The sequence below is a fragment of the Pseudophryne corroboree genome, chromosome 3 (genome assembly GCF_028390025.1).
Source record: "Pseudophryne corroboree isolate aPseCor3 chromosome 3, aPseCor3.hap2, whole genome shotgun sequence".
Lineage (NCBI taxonomy): Eukaryota > Metazoa > Chordata > Amphibia > Anura > Myobatrachidae > Pseudophryne > Pseudophryne corroboree.
The window spans coordinates 619,322,725-619,340,570 of NC_086446.1; the positions used below are offsets into that span (position 1 = coordinate 619,322,725).

At 43.2% G+C, this 17,846-nt stretch overlaps 1 protein-coding gene across 4 annotated transcripts in view; it reads right to left on the reverse strand.

The window, feature by feature from the left end:
- TNKS2 (tankyrase 2) overlaps positions 1 to 17,846 on the reverse strand; it is a 204,688-nt gene that overhangs the window by 88,360 nt on the left and 98,482 nt on the right. For all 4 annotated transcript variants that reach the window (XM_063961657.1, XM_063961655.1, XM_063961658.1 and 1 more), the window contains 2 exons: positions 9,130 to 9,251; positions 5,269 to 5,360 (listed from right to left, as the gene is read on the reverse strand). In XM_063961657.1, coding sequence (XP_063817727.1) covers positions 5,269 to 5,360; positions 9,130 to 9,251 — 214 coding nt within the window. The remainder of the gene's footprint in view (positions 1 to 5,268; positions 5,361 to 9,129; positions 9,252 to 17,846) is intronic.

Genomic DNA, 17,846 nt, shown 5'->3' on the forward strand with positions numbered 1-17,846 from the left:
CCACATAATACCCTCTTTTGTGGTACTTGTAGTATCAGAAATATGTAACACCTCCTTCATTGCCCTTAACGTGTGGCCCTAATAAGGAATACGTTTGTTTATTCACCGTCGACACTGGATTCAGTGTCCGTGTCTGTGTCGACCGACTAAGGTAAACGGGCGTTTTAAAACCCCTGACGGTGTTTTTGAGACGTCTGGACCGGTACTAATTGTTTGTCGGCCGTCTCATGTCGTCAACCGACCTTGCAGCGTGTTGATATTATCACGTAATTCCCTAAATAAGCCATCCATTCCGGTGTCGACTCCCTAGAGAGTGACATCACCATTACAGGCAATTGCTCCGCCTCCTCACCAACATCGTCCTCATACATGTCGACACACACGTACCGACACACAGCACACACACAGGGAATGCTCTGATAGAGGACAGGACCCACTAGCCCTTTGGAGAGACAGAGGGAGAGTTTGCCAGCACACACCAAAAAACGCTATAATTATATAGGGACAACCTTATATAAGTGTTTTCCCTTATAGCATCTTTTTATATATTTCTAACGCCAAATTAGTGCCCCCCCTCTCTGTTTTAACCCTGTTTCTGTAGTGCAGTGCAGGGGAGAGCCTGGGAGCCTTCCCTCCAGCCTTTCTGTGAGGGAAAATGGCGCTGTGTGCTGAGGAGATAGGCCCCGCCCCTTTTTCGGCGGGCTCGTCTCCCGCTCTTCAACGGATTCTGGCAGGGGTTAAATATCTCCATATAGCCCCCGGAGGCTATATGTGAGGTATTTTTTGCCAAAAAATAGGTTTACATTGCCTCCCAGGGCGCCCCCCTCCCAGCGCCCTGCACCCTCAGTGACTGCCGTGTGAAGTGTGCTGAGAGCAATGGCGCACAGCTGCAGTGCTGTGCGCTATCTTAAGAAGACTGAGGAGTCTTCTGCCGCCGATTCTGGACCTTCTTCTCTTTTCAGCATCTGCAAGGGGGCCGGCGGCGAGGCTCCGGTGACCATCCAGGCTGTACCTGTGATCGTCCCTCTGGAGCTAATGTCCAGTAGCCAAAGAAGCCAATCCATCCTGCACGCAGGTGAGTTCACTTCTTCTCCCCTAAGTCCCTCGTTGCAGTGATCCTGTTGCCAGCAGGACTCACTGTAAAATAAAAAACCTAAGCTAAACTTTTCTAAGCAGCTCTTTAGGAGAGCCACCTAGATTGCACCCTTCTCGGCCGGGCACAAAAATCTAACTGAGGCTTGGAGGAGGGTCATAGGGGGAGGAGCCAGTGCACACCACCTGATCCTAAAGCTTTACTTTTTGTGCCCTGTCTCCTGCGGAGCCGCTATTCCCCATGGTCCTTTCAGGAACCCCAGCATCCACTAGGACGATAGAGAAAGAGAGATATATATAGATATATATATATATATATATATGTGTGAAGAAAGGATAGTATAGCGCCACTTGTGAGGTTAAATCTCAGTAAAAGAATGTATGAATATATTAGAAATTTCTGTTATCAAAGCTTTAAGCCCACGTAACCTTTCAAAATGGTGTCTGCCTACCCCTAAAAATACAAAACTGGTATGGTAATGTTAAAAGGTATAAAACTGGGGGGATAGGGGTACTGGCGACGAGTGTGGCTAAAAACTATGTTTTAAAAGCTTAAAATTAGAAGCCAAAAAAATTCTAAAATTTATAAAAATATTTTTAATATATATGAGAGTAAAAACAGTTTCCAAGAATGGTTTTAAAAAACAAGAATAAAAAACTTTTGTCCATAAATGAAAAATATAAATACACTTAAAAGGATAGGAATTCAAAACTTAGTTTGTAAATAGTGGGTGGTCAGTATAAGCCCAACGCGTTTCGTCTCAACAGACTTCTTCAAGGGGTAAGGATAGAATGAAGCTGCATGTCTATTTATACCCATATCACTAAGTCAGAGGGTTGTGACATCATAATTGATCATGTGATATGATTACACATTATGCATTTTAAAAACTTGACAGAGCTTATTTTATAACAAAGTTGGATTGATTACCAGGTCAGGCAGACTCCTTAGTGCTAAAAACGAGTGATCTTAGGTAACAAACATGTTTAAAAACATTCACAGTATAATCGATTATACTGTGAACGTTTTTAAACGTTTTTAAACATGTTTGTTACCTAAGATCACTCGTTTTTAACACTAAGGAGTCTGCCTGACCTGGTAATCAATCCAACTTTGTTATAAAATAAGCTCCGTCAAGTTTTTAAAATGCATAATGTGTAATCATATCACATGATCAATTATGATGTCAACCCTCTGACTTAGTGATATGGGTATAAATAGACATGCAGCTTCATTCTATCCTTACCCCTTGAAGAAGTCTGTTGAGACTAAACGCGTTGGGCTTATACTGACCACCCACTATTTACAAGCTAAGTTTTGAATTCCTATCCTTTTAAGTGTATTTATATTTTTCATTTATGGACAAAAGTTTTTTATTCTTGTTTTTTAAAACCATTCTTGGAAACTGTTTTTACTCTCATATATATTAAAAATATTTTTATAAATTTTAGAATTTTTTTGGCTTCTAATTTTAAGCTTTTAAAACATAGTTTTTAGCCACACTCGTCGCCAGTACCCCTATCCCCCCAGTTTTATATATATATATATATATATATATATATATATATATATATATATATATATATATATATATATATACACACACACACACACACACACACACACACACACTGTCAACCGGCACTCTCACTTCAGAAATATCATGCCGCGGTGCACATTGAACAGTTCAATGTGCACCGCGGCATGATATTTCTGAAGTGAGAGTGCCGGTTGACAGTTTGTTATACAGGGTTTGTTCAGACTTTCTGATAGATAACCCTTAAAACCTGCAGCACCCACAATCTATGCACTTTATTCTTTTCACATGCCATGTAGAAGAGAGATTTATCAGCATTACATTCATACTGCTCATCTGATTGCATTGTTTGGGATTCTGCTATAGTTTGTTCTAAACCACAACAATATGGATCAAGCCAGTGGTTTTACTTGGACTCATGTTCCTATAGGTGAAGTTCTATCATTTTCTAAAAGTGAGACTGAAGCAGCACTTTTTAAAGAAAGATTTGCTGACACTGAGGGAATTACCCCTAATGATGAGGTTTATAATTTGCTACTGAGACAGAAAAAGAAGGAAACTGACTTTCTACTACATGGGATCAAATTGTCAGAATATATCCGAGAGAAGAAGATCCCTCGTGGCTTCAGGGTGCGCAACACTCCCACTATTGGTCGTTACAATAAGGAGTTCGTGCGCCGCTGGATAGCCATATTAAACAAATGCTCGCTGGACCTGATGACATTAGTAGTGGAGGAGTCTGCAAGGGAACTGCAGCTAATAAGAAACAAAACTGAAACAACAGAGAAAGAATTCAAAGAACAACTAGTGTAGGATAACACCTGCAACTGGAAGGAGAAACTCAACTCACAAGTTATGATCTACAAAAAGGAGCTGGTAGCTTTTAAGAAACGCAAATTTGAGAGAGTCAATTTGGATTATGAAGAGATGAATGTGTACCGTTGGTTATCAGGACGCCAGGAGGGGAACTATGCTGGACGAAGATGACAGAAGAGGACGTGGCTTTAAAGAACAAAATATCCATGCTGAATTGGGTTCACAGATATACTACAGCCCATAAAAAAATCAGAGAAAGTAGTACTAATTTATGGCCCATGGTACAGAACGATATCAAAAGTTTGAAACACACCAAAATCAGGCATAGTTACCAGAGAGGAAAAATTATTCGAGATTGGACCGTACATACTGACATCACCAAACAATTACAATCTAGGGATGGCATAACCAGACGAAGTAATGGTTGCCACAAATATACAGGTTGCACCACTTGCAGTCATAGGATAGCTGGAAAATATTTTATCCATCCACATACTGGCCGCAGGTATGAAACTAAACATTCTGTAACGTGCACTAGCTCTTACATTGTTCATCTAACTAAATGTCCATGTGGACTCTGTTATGTAGGGAAAACCATCCGTACCTGTCGGGAACGGATGGCCCTATACAGATCCGCAATTAGAGCGGCATTGGGTGGCAAAGGGTCTGATCAACCTATTGCCAGACATTTCAAAGAGGCCAGACACAATATGGCCAATCTGCGACATATGATTATAGATCACATCCCTGATGACGGTAGATTGGGTGATCGACACAAGAAGCTTCTACAGTGTGAAGCTAAGTGGATTCACCTTTTAGAAACAGTAAAACCCAAAGGGTTAAATGATCAATTGAATTTAAGTGTATTTTTGTAATTGGTCATATTCTATACCTGATATTATGTTGCTTTATGTTCTCTCCCAGGATTATACATCATCTATTATCTGTTTTATGTTTATGATTTATTGTAGGCTGAGTACTCATTTGCTTTTAATGTTTACATTTGGTTTTAAATGTTTTGTTTATTTACACATAGTGTTTGATATCCACACTAGGTGTCTGAGTGATCCTGACCCCGCTGTCAACAGGCTGTCAAATGCACTGGCCCCGGGGAAGCACTGGAGTTCTTATGTGCGATCACTGATGAAGGAACATAGCGGCCTGAGCTGCTATAGACAGCGGCGGGTTGCCATGACAACACACAGTGACCTGTGTGCGGGAGGAGAACGCCGGTGCACCCGGAAGTGACGCGTGCGGGACGTGGGAGGGAGCTTGAGACACGAGATGTGGAGGTAAGGGTATTTAATCATTATATGTATCACAATTTTGATATGTTGATGTTGCTTGAAAAAGGCTAATTAAAGCCGAAATGTTGCAAGTTGCTGCTGGAATGATTAGATATATAGATACATATATAGAGTTAGTGACACATGGGTTGGGGGGTAGGGTCACCAAATGGTGGGGCCCATTGACATTGGGGGTAAGACTGGGGGCTGTGCCCCGGGGATCAATCACCAGTAGGGGGTGGTGGTGATGATAATGCTGGGGATTATTTTGCCACTGGGGGAGGGGAGGCTATTTCTACTTGTGGGAGGGAAGGATTTTTACAATGGGGGCCTACAGACTTGGGTATGGGGGAGGAGTGCAACACCCCCCCTAAGTATGTATTTTATAAATAAAAGATATACATATTTGAAAAAAAAATTTTTTTTACATTTATTAAATAAAAAAAAAATTCTGACTAGTTTGGGAGGGAAAATTGTCAGTTAAGTGGTTAAATAAGCAATGGAAATACATACAGTAAATGGAAAGAAATACTTACTCTTTGGTCTTTTCACTGACATTTGCCCCTTTCCTAAGAAGTAGTTCACATACTTGTTTCCTCTTGGGATACGGAGATGATGCAGCAAAATGCTATGCAATATGCAAAGAGCAAAAATTATAAATAGTAAAACATATATATATATATATATATATATATATATACACATATACACACACACACACACACACATATACATACACATATTGGGGGGAATTCAAATGTTTGGAAAGTCAGTCGGGTGTCTGTTTTTTCCTGTCTATTAGACACGACAAAGCAGAAACCCAACTGACTTTTCAAACGTCGCAGTACACCCTTTTGTTTCAAAAACTGTGCAGGAAATGGTAAACTGATTACGGATTACTCCAGTAAGGTATGGGTGAGGTGGGCTATGTCCCGTAGTCAGGGACATAGCGTTTACGTCCCTGACGACGAGGTTATACCCCGAAACACCGTAGGATGTATTAAAGAGACTTCTTTCTTCAGTCTACATTTGTGATAGTCTGCTTGAGTGCCGCTGAACTTTTAAATATATATAAATATATATATATATATATATATATATATATATATATATATATATTTTGAAACAAGTATATACAGGTGCGCTGGTGACTCTATGTTAGGTAGTCCACAGACCAACAATCCGGGCTTCAGGCACAGGTAAGTTTAATTACCGCAGCACTTTACTCCTATATTCACTCCGAACTCCAGGAGATAAGTTTTCTAAAGATACAAATGAGGAGAAAGTGCGCTCATAGTGCAGATAAGTATTTTAATGGATAAAACAACACTGTGTACAATCCAGGACAGGTAATTTAAAGACTCGTACCCTGATTACCCACTCTGTGGGCTGATTACCACATGATATAAATGTTTCCACAAGGCTGTCTCAATGATCGCCTACCACAGTCCGGGACACAGCACCGTCTCCAGCCGTAAACACGTCAGGATCCGTCCAGCCACCGTGCCGTGCAATCTCCTCATTTGTATCTTTAGAAAATAAATATATATATATATATATATATATATATATATATATATATATACATACATACATACATACATACACATACACACATATACACTGCTCAAAAGAATAAAGGGAACACTAAAATAACACATCCTAGATCTGAATGAATGAAATATTCTTATTAAATACTTTGTTCTTTACATAGTTGAATGTGCAGACAACAAAATCACACAAATTATCAATGGAAATCAAATTTATTAACCCATGGAGGTCTGGATTTGGAGTCACCCTCAAAATTAAAGTGGAAAAACACAGTACAGGCTGATCCAACTTTGATGTAATGTCCTTAAAACAAGTCAAAATGAGGCTCAGTAGTGTGTGTGGCCTCCACGTGCCTGTATGACCTCCCTACAATGCCTGGGCATGCTCCTGGTGAGGTGGCGGATGGTCTCCTGAGGGATCTCCTCCCAGACCTGGACTAAAGCAACTGCCAACTCCTGGACAGTCTGTGGTGCAACGTAGCGTTGGTGGATGGAGCGAGACATGATGTCCCAGATGTGCTCAATTGGATTCAGGTCTGGGGAATGGGCGGGCCAGTCCATAGCATCAATGGCTTCATCTTGCAGGAACTGCTGACACACTCCAGCCACATGAGGTCTAGCATTGTCTTGCATTAGGAGGAACCCAGGGCCAACCGCACCAGCATATGGTCTCACAAGGGGTCTGAGGATCTCATCTCGGTACCTAATGGCAGTCAGGCTACCTCTGGCGAGCACATGGAGGGCTGTGCGGCCCCTCAAAGAAATGCCACCCCACACCATTACTGACCCACTGCCAAATGGTCATGCTGGAGGATGTTACAGGCAGCAGAACATTCTCCTTGGCATCTCCAGACTCTATCATGTCTGTCTGTCACATGTGCTCAGTGAGAACCTGCTTTCATCTGTGAAGAGCACAGGGCGCCAGTGGTGAATTTGCCAATCTTGGTGGTCTCTGGAAAATGCCAAACGTCCTGCACGGTGTTGGGCTGTAAGCACAACCCTCACCTGTGGACGTCGGGCCCTCATACCACCCTCATGGAGTCTGTTTCTGATCATTTGAGTAGACACATGTACATTTGTGGCTTGCTGGAGGTCATTTTGCAGGGCTCTGGCAGTGCTCCTCCTGTTCCTCCTGGCACAAAGGCGGAGGTATCGGTCCTGCTGCTGGGTTGTTGCCCTCCTATGGCCTCCTCCACGTCTCCTGATGTACTGGCCTGTCTCCTGGTAGCGCCTCCATGCTCTGGATGCTACGCTAACAGACACAGCAAACCTTCTCGCCACAGCTCGCATTGATGTGCCATCCTGGATGAGCTGCACTACCTAAACCACTTGTGTGGGTTGTAGGGAGGTCATACAGGCACGTGGAGGCCACACACACTACTGAGCCTCATTTTGACTTGTTTTAAGGACATTACATCAAAGTTGGATCAGCACGTAGTTTGTTTTTCCACTTTAATTTTGAGGGTGACTCCAAATCCAGAACTCCATGGGTTAATAAATTTGATTTCCATTGATAATTTTTGTGTGATTTTGTTGTCAGGACATTCAACTATGTAAAGAACAAAGTATTTAATAAGAATAATTCATTCATTCAGATCTAGGATGTGTTATTTTAGTGTTCCCTTTATTTTTTTGAGCAGTGTATATATATATATATATATATATATATATATATATATATATATATATATATATATATATTCACACACATACATATACACACATACATATACACACACATATATATGTATAAAACCAAAACCAGTGGCTCATTAATTTAGTGGATGATTCACATAAAAAAAGGAACTGTGCGTTACAAGTAGGGGGGAGCACAAATACTTGTAAACGGCTATACTTAGTGGGGTGGGAGGGTTTCGTAAGAGCAAGTACAGTGGAGATAAGCATGTTTTCCCTGGAGCACTGTGTTACTGGGAAGTAGGGCGAGACAGATGACCTATAAATAGTTTTCATGCATAAGAAAAGGTCAAGTCTGTGTTTTTTCACTCTACAGTCTATGACATACATCTATTTTCCAGACTAACAAGAGGCTGTGTGGAATACTCTCACGAGAAAGTAAAAGGAGTCAGCTTGCATTTGAGGTGCTTTAAGGGTACACAAAACAGAACAGAAAACAAGAGTCTGTGTAGTATGACTATTTAACTAAAACTTTATTTTTAATCCCAGTAAAAGTACATCACTACTTATCTGGGTGTGGGGAGGCCGGAAATGCCCTGTTCTCAGCACTATCTCTTCCATAATCAATTTGACCTCAGCTTATTTCAGACTAACAGCTGGCAGTAAAACAACAAATTGCAGCTACTGCTGCTACAGCCGAGAAGAATTTTCAAATGTATTTATATGGAGAGGACATTCGTCTTAGGAAGGGGAAAATGTATAAAGTCTTTCATGTCTCTGCATCATCTGTCCTTCCAACACTATTTCATTTAAACAAAAATGAAATACAAATAACTGGAGGACAGGGGTTGGAAAGAGGAGGAGCTGCATTCTTCAAAAACCCTTTAAGTGCCAACATCCTGCATTCTAAATTTAAATCTATGGTAGCAGTGTTCTCCAGACATGATGAAGGAGAAATATGTACAAATGTGTCTCCCTGATTGTACCTGTTACTTCATTGTACAATTTACAATTAGCTGTGACCGCATGCAGCCCGTTCGTGGGCACCTGCATGGACGCGGGTATATCAGTCACGCTATTCGTGAGTGGACTGCCACGGCAAAGATGAGGGCTGTACCATCTGTATGTTCAAGTCATCAGTTTGTGAAGTTAACACAAGGTAGTAAAGTAGGACTGGTAATGAAAGTAACTACAACTGTTTGCGAAATTTACCAAAGCGGTCTCATGAGTCTGTGGGTGTTTGAAATTGACTATTTCCATAGAGAGGTGCTTCTTAATACGAGCTGCATCTGCTTCTCTGGCTGCCAGTAGCAAAGAATGGCCTTTGAATTCATCTACAATTGTAAAATAGTATATTATAATTCACAATTATTCAATCACAGAACAAAACAAAATATGTTTCAGTTATGTACTTATTCTCATTAAAGAAAAAGAAAAATGTTCTAGCCTGCCAGTTGCAGTAACCGGCGTGACGTCAGTGATTTAGCCTGTAGAGTTAAAGCAGTAATAATTTAAAAGGCAAACCCATATTAATTCTGCCTTTTAAATTATTCCCCCATTAAATCTACATTCGACATCTCTAGAATTACAACAATTCCTTAAACACACTGACTATTACATATGCTGAAAATAGGATTTTAATTACCTACCGGTAAATCATTTTCTCGTAGTCCATAAGGGATATTGGGGAATCTAGTACGATGGGGGTATAGACAGGGTTCAAAAGAGTATGATGGGGTATAGACAGGGTTCAAAAGAGCCAGTGCACTTTTAATTTCTTTAACTGGGTGTGCTGGCTCCTCCCCTCTATGCCCCTCCCACAGACAGTTATCGGTAAAAATGTGCCGGAAGGAGAAAGGACATATATGAGAGAAGGCAATATAATGACAAAGAGTGGTGAGATTTACATACCAGCACACCACTAACATATAACAACCAGCAACGGCTGGTAACAGCAGCAGCAACAGCTGAACAAGTAACCAAATAACAAGAACCTGCAGAAAAGTCAACGCACTGAGGCGGGCGCCCAATATTGCTTATGGGCTACGAGAAAAGGATTTACCGGTAGGTAATTAAAATCCTATTTCCTCTAGCATCCATAAGGGATATTGGGGAATCTAGTATGGTGGGGACGTCCCAAAGCTTCCAGAACTGGCGGGAACATGCGGAGACTGCTGTAGCACTGCCTGCCCAAACTGGGTATCCTCTTTGGCCAGGGTATCAAACTTGTAGAACTTCACAAAAGTGTTGTTCCCCCGACCAGGTAGCAGCTCGGCAAAGTAGTAAGGCCGAGACCCCACAGGCAGCCGCCCAGGAACAATCCACTGGTCTCGTAGCGTGTGCCTTCAGAAACTTAGGAACAGGTAAGGCTGCCGACACATAGGCCTGTTGGACAGTAAGCCTAATCCAATGAGCAATGGACTGCTTTGAAGCAGGACAACCCTTTTTCTGTGCATCATAGAGCACGAACAAAGAATCCATATCTTTCTCATCCGAACCGTTCTCTTGACATAGATCTTCAAGGCTCGCTCAACATCCAATGCCTCCGGAGGAGCAGAAGAGCCGGAACTGCACGAAAGCACAATAAACTGATTCAAGTGAAACGCAGAGACCACCTTCGGCAGGAACTGCTGCCTAATCCGGAGCGCTGCTCTGTCCACATAAAAGACCAAGTAGGGACTTTTACACGACAAGGCCCCTAATTCTGAAACACGTCGAGCAGAAGCCAGGGCCAGTAACATCACCGTTTACCACGTGAGGTACTTGTCTTCCACAGTCATCAGAGGTTTAAACCAGGAGAACTGTAGAAAATCCAACACTACATTTAGATCCCAGGGTGCTGTAGGCGGCACAAAAGGAGGTTGGATGTGGAGTACCCCTTGCAAAAATGTCTGAACTTCTGGCAACACTGCCAATTTCTTCTGGAAGAAAATGGAGGGGGCTGAAACCTGGACCTTAATTGAACCCAGACGTAAGCCCTTATCCACACCAGCCTGCAGGAAACGTAAGAAACGTTCCAAGTGAAACTCTGCAGATGGATACGTGCGCTCCTCACACCAAGAGACATATCTCCTCCAGATATTATGATAGCATTTTGAAGTCACCGGTTTTCTTACCTGAACCATGGTAGCAATAACCTTTTTGGAAAGGCCCTTGTGAGCTAGGATGTGCCGCTCAACCTCCATGCCATCAAACGAAGTCGCCGTAAGACCGGGTAGATGAACGGTCCTTGTTGAAGAAGATCGTTTCTTAGTGGTAGAGGCCAAAGGTCTTCGACGGACATGTCCAGAAGATCCGCGTACCATGCCCTCCGAAGCCAATCCAGGGCAATCAGAAAAGCCTGAACTCTTTTATTCCTGAGTCGCTTTAGCACCCTTGGGAGCAACGGAATCGGAGGAAACAGGTAGACCAGCTGGTAAGGCCAAGGCGACGCCAGTGCATCCACTTCTCTCGCCCGAGGGTCCCTGGTTCGCGAGCAATACCAGGGAAGTTTCTTGTTGAGACGAGAAGCCATCATGTCTATCTGCAGGTAGCCCCACCGGTTGATAACCTGCTGGAACACCTGCTTGTGGAGACCCCACTCCCCCGGGTGGAGATCGTGACGACTCAGGAAGTCCGCTTCCCAGTTGTCCACACCGGAATGAAGATTGCCAACATGGCTCTTGCATTTCTTTCCGCCCAGAGGAGTATCTTTGACACCTCTCGCATGCAGGCTCTGCATTTTGTCCCTCCTTGTCAACTGATGTATGCCACCGCTGTGGCGTTGCCCAACTGTACTTGGATTGCGTGATCCCTGAGCAGAGGAGAGGCCTGAAGCAGAGCATTGTAGATCGCCCGAAGTTCCAGAATGTTGATCGGAAGGAGGCTTTCCTGGGTTGACTACCTGCCTTGGAACTGCGCCCCTTGGGTGACAGCTCCCCATTCCCAGAGACTCGCATTCATCGTGAGGAGGGTCCAATCCTGAATCTCCGGCCTTTCAGGAGATTGGAGCCACCACAGGAGGCAAATCCTGGCCTGATGTGACAGCCGAATCATCCGATGCATCTGTAGTTGCGATCCGGACCACTTGCTCAGGAGATCCAACTGAAATGTTCTGGCATGGAACCTACCATACTGGATTGCCTCGTATGAGGCAACCATCTTTCCCAACAATCTTATGCAAAGATGGAAGGACACTCGAGTAGGTCGGAGCACCATACGGACCATCTCCTGAAGTGTTCTCGCCTTGTCCTCTAGTAGGAACACCTTCTGGGCCACAGTATGAAACAACATCCCCAGGAACAGGAGCCTCTGAGTTGGCTCCAGGTGGGACTTCCATAGGTTGAGAATCCACCCATGGTGTGACAGAAGTTGGACAGTGCGGTCTACATGAAGCAATCAAAGCTCCCTGGATCTTGCTTTTATCAGAAGATGGTCCAGGTAAGAGAGAACATTGACCCCCTGGACCCGGAGTTGGAACATCCTCTACGCCATCACCTTCGTGAATACCCTTGGGGCTCTAGACAGGCCGAAGGGCAGTGCCTGGAAATGGAAGCGATTGTCCAGCAGGGCAAACCGCAGGTACGCCTGATGAGGCGGCCAAATTGGAATATGGGAGGTAGGCGTTCTTGATATCCAAGGAGACCATGAATTCCCATTCTTCCAGGCCCGCAATCACTGCTCGCAGGGATTCCATTTGAACTTGAACACTTTCAAATAAGGATTCAAGGATTTGATTCAAAATGGGTTTTACCGAACTGTCCGGTTTCGGCACCACAAACAGGTTGGAGTAAAAACCCTTGCCGCATTGCGGTATTGGTACTGGAACAATGACGTGGGATTGGACCAACTTTTGGATGGCCTGTTGCAACACGACTTGCAGTTCCTCCAAAGCTGGTAAGCTTGATTTGAAAAATCATTTGGGAGGAGTACTGTCGAACTCCAGCTTGTAGCTTTGAAAAACGAGATTTCTGACCCAAGCATCCTGGCAGGAAGTCTCCCAGATGCGGCTGAAGTGTCGCAGTCGAGCTCCCACCTCGAGAACCCCTCTCGGGGTGGGTGGGCAGAGTCATGCGGAAGCAGAGGCGGTGGACTGGTCCTGAGAGCTGGTGCCTGCAGGCTTTGTGGACTTGCATCTGGTGCCTCTAGTCGCATTGGAGGCACCTCTGGCCTTAGATAGAAATCTGTGAGACCGAAAGGACTGAACAGTCGGCCCCGGGTAGGATTGTCTCGCCAGCGGGCCCCCAGAGGGGAGAAACATGGTTTTCCCAGTCGTAACTTTGGAAATCCAGGTATCCAATTCAACACCAAAAAGACATTCCCCAGAAAAGGGGAGGGATTCCACACTACGTTTGGATTATGCGTCCGCAATCCACTGACGCAACCACAAGGCCCTGCGCGCCGACACTGCCATGGCAGAAGTCCTAGCATTAATGTTCCCCATTTCCTTGAGCGAATCACAGAGGACACGTGTAGTGTCCTGAATGCGTTTTAGGAGGGTCACCATAGTGACCAAGGGCATATCAACCGAGAGGCCCTCCTGAATTTGAGTGGCCCAGGAATGAATGGCATGGGTCATCTAGCAACCCGCAATGAACGCCCTTTGTGATACATCTGCTACCATGTAAATCAATTTGAGTGTATTCTTTATCTTCCTATCCCCAGGATTCTTCATGGTAGAGGAGCCCAGGGCAGGCAGCACCGCGTTTTTGGACATGCGAGAGACTAATAAATCAACCACAGGGGGTTCCTCCCAAAATGTTCTACCTTCAGGAGCAAATGGGAAAGTGCGCAAAATTTTTTTGGACACTTGGAATTTTTAGTCTGGATTTTTCCAGGCCAGCTTGAATAGGTCAGCTAACTCTGTAGAATCAGGGAAAGTGACACTAGGCTTGTTTTATATAAAGAAATTGACTGCTGTGACGCAGCGTCCTCTAGAGGGAGCTTTAACACGTTCCGTATAGAAGGAATTAGGGGTTCGATACCCTGAGCAGAATCGGGATCCAAGTCATCCCCATCCTCCTGTAGATCATCATCTGTATCAGATAATAGAGCAGGTAACCCACGCTTCTGTGGACCTGCATGAGAGAGGGGGGCTGTGCTGCATCTGCCCTAGCAGCTAAATCTGCAACAGCTTGTTGTAGTAGCTGAGTCTTCTGTACATTAGCAGTGATCTGGGATGACATATCTGACATCATAGGTTTAAGAGACCCTAACCAGTGGGGCTCTGGACCCTCTCCCCCAGCCCCTTCACTGAGTTGTGAAGATTGACTGCATTGTTCACAGGAAACAGAATCAGTATATAATGGAGAGAATCTGGTGTGGCATACACAGCACAGCTTGTGTTTACCCATGTTTCACAGTAAGCACAATAACATACACACAGACCGTTATATTGCAAGCCTGCCGTACTGTATGTGAGAGGAGACAGAGAGAAGGACACCAGCATACCCGTAGCTGTACAGCACCAGTGAGACTGTCAGCTCACTATATTACAGAAAACACTAACAAATCCTGTTTTAAAGAGGACCCAGATAGTGTACACAAGCGTCTCTCCCCCTTTGCTACACCCTGTACCAGATAGCCAGCGTGGCTGAGGAGTCAGGAAGCGATGCGTGTGCTGAGAATTGCTAAAGTAAGCAGAGGAAGGCGCCAAAACGCCTCAGGTCCCACTCTGATGTAGCTCCGCCCCCTCCAATGGCGATGGAGTTACATACTGACAAAGTCTCCACATAGCCTAAAAACATCACAAGTAGTGCTAGTCAAAACCTTTATGTGCCAGTCTACAAGGGGAATCTTAGCAATTAGTCAAGGACCCAACTAGGGGTAAAACTACCCTGGATCTAGTAATTACTAATAATGTGGACATTATAGCAAACATTAAAGTTGGGGAAACTTTGGGTAACAGTGATCACTATATGATCACATTCGACATCAGTTTCAGGAAACATAGCTACAGGGGTTCCACCAAAACGTTTAACTTTAGGAAGGCTAATTGCAGTATGCTTAGATGTGCACTTAACGACAGAGTGAGAGGTTCTGTTTAATAACATGAACACTTCAGAAATGTGGGATTTTTCAAAATGGTTGCTGGATAGCAATATTCATAACTTTATTCCCAATGGGCAGTAAACGCAGGAGTATTAAACTCAAACCGATGTGGCTTAACAAGTAGGTTAAGGCAGAAATGGATAAAAAAAAGTAGGCTTTCAAAGCATTTAAATCTAATGGAAAGGAGTCTCTCAAGTATTACAAGAAGTGTAATAAGAAATACAAAAAAGCAATAAGAGCAGCTAAAATGGAAAATGAAAAGCAAATCGCTATAGAGAGTAAAACCAATCCTAAAAAGTTTTTTAAATACATAAACGGTAAAAGGTTAAAAAAGGAGAATATAGGTCCATTAAAAGATGAATTAGGAGAATTGATAAATGACGACGAAATAAAAGCGGAAATACTAAACAAATTCTTTTCATCAGTATTCACCAGTGAAGAACTGATGGTGGGAGTAGAGCATAACAATTGTGACAGTAATGATTCATGGTTAGATACTTGTTTAAGCGAAGAAGTAGTCCAGGAGAGACTAAGCAAAATTAAGATTTATTAATCACCTGGTCCTGATGGACTTAACCCGAGGGTTCTTATGGAGCTTAGTTCACAACTAGCACGACCCCTATACTTGATTTTCAATAGTTCAATTAGATCAGGCATGGTACCGAAGGATTGGCGTATAGCTGAGGTAGTGCCTTTAAAAAGGGATCCAAAAATCTTCCGGGAAACTACAGACCAGTTAATTTAACATCTATATTGGGGAAAATATTGGAAGGAATTCTAAGGGACGTCATACAGGAGTATCTAAAGTCCGCTAGGATTATTAGCAAGAACCAGCATGGGTTTGTGAGGGACAGGTCATGTCAGACTAACTTAATTAGCTTCTACGAGGAAGTGAGCAATAATCTTGATCAAGGAAAAGCAGTGGATGTGGTCTTCCTAGATTTTGCAAAGGCCTTCGATACAGTTCCTCACAGGAGACTGATGATCAAATTAAAGGAGATTGGCCTAGGAAAAACTATTTGCACATGGATAAGCAGCTGGTTGGATAGCATGGTACAGCGAGTAGTGGTCAACGGGAAGTCCTCAACCTGGTCCCCAGTAGTCAGCGGAATACCACAAGGGTCCGTACTCGGAACACTACTGTTCAATATATTTATCAAGGACCTAGAAATAGGGCTGGAAAGCACAGTGTCAATCTTTGCAGATGATACTAAACTGTGTAAGGTAATTAGTTCAGAATTGGATGTGGAGTCCTTACAGAATGATCTATCTAAACTTGAACTCTGGGTGTCTAAATGGAAAATGAGGTTCAATACAGACAAATGCAAGGTTATGCATTTTGGGACTTAAAACAAACTTGCATCCTACATATTAAATGGGTAACGCCTAGGGGAAACAGAGTTGGAAAAAGATTTGGGGGTATTCATTGATAATAGGCTTAATAACCATACACAATGTCAAAACACAGTAAAGAAGGCAAGTAAGGTGCTAGCGTGCATAAAAAGGGGAATTGAGACAAGGGACTCGGATGTAATCATGCCGCTGTATAAGGCATTGGTACGTCCGCACCTGGAATATTGTGTTCAGTTTTGGGCACCATTGTATAAAAAAGACATCAGTGAACTCGAAAGTGTTAAAAGGCGAGCTACTAAATTGATTAAAGGCTTAGAAGGACTGGACTATAAGGAAAAACTTACTAGGCTGAAAATGTATACACTAGAAAAGAGGCGCCTAATTATTATTAATATCTTCAAATATGTAAAGGGACATCACAAAGAGTTATCAGAGGAATTATTTATTAAAAGAACACAGTTTAGGACACGTGGGCACTCGCTGCGACTGGAGGAGAGAAAGTTCCGAACGCAACGGAGGAAAGGGTTCTTCACTGTTAAGGCAATCAGGATGTGGAATTCCCTGCCAGGGAAGGTGGTAATGGCGGACTCTGTAATTGGATTTAAAAAAGGAATGGATACATTTCTGAATGAAAAAGCTATCCAAGGTTATAATACTTAAAATATCAACGTGGTTAATCTGGGGGTAACAGGAGTTATAGTAGCTAACTAGTCATAAAACATTATTCAGCAAGTATGTAGAATCACCACAACTTAAAACAGGTTGAACACGATGGGCAATTTGCCTCTATTCAACCTCAAATACTATGTTACTATGTAAATTGAAGAAAACTCTCTGGAGCTCAGAGATGTGCATCCTCTCCTGAGGGCACTTTTTTCTAAACTGACTGTGAGAGGGGGCACAGAGGGGAGGAGCCAGCACACCCAGTTGAAGAAATTTAAAGTGCATTGGCTCCTTTGGAACCCATCTATACCCCATCGCACTAGATTCCCCAATATCCCCTATGGATGCTAGAGAAATTGTGTATGTTTGGGCCAGTGCGGTCACAAGCATATATGTCATGAATGTGACAGAGAGAAAAAAGTCTATGTCACATCCAGTAATAAATGCCTGCCCTCTAATCAGAGAGGAAGAACGAAACTCAAAACTATATTCTAGGGATGTTGGTAGTATGACACGGAGGAGAGCTGGGCTATGGGGAGGGGGGGGGGGTATTCAAACTAGAAAATTTACCAGATGTGAAAAAAGGCGGTAGCTTTGGGCTTAAATGCCTGAGGATACTCAATTAGAACCCTTTCTGTTCACCAGGTAAATTAACACTTATCGGGCGTTAACACAGAGTCCAGGATAAGTTCCGTTAACTGCAGCCTGCAGGGATAATTGAACAGTCCCGGGGGTCAATTAGTCCACTGTAAATTACCACGGCTAACTGAATCCCCCATGCCCCCTTTGTCTAATTAATGTCTGGGGAAAGTGTGTAACAAAGATGATTAGGCAAGTTTACCACTGTAAATTTAGCAAAAATAAATACATAGGTCACAATTTTA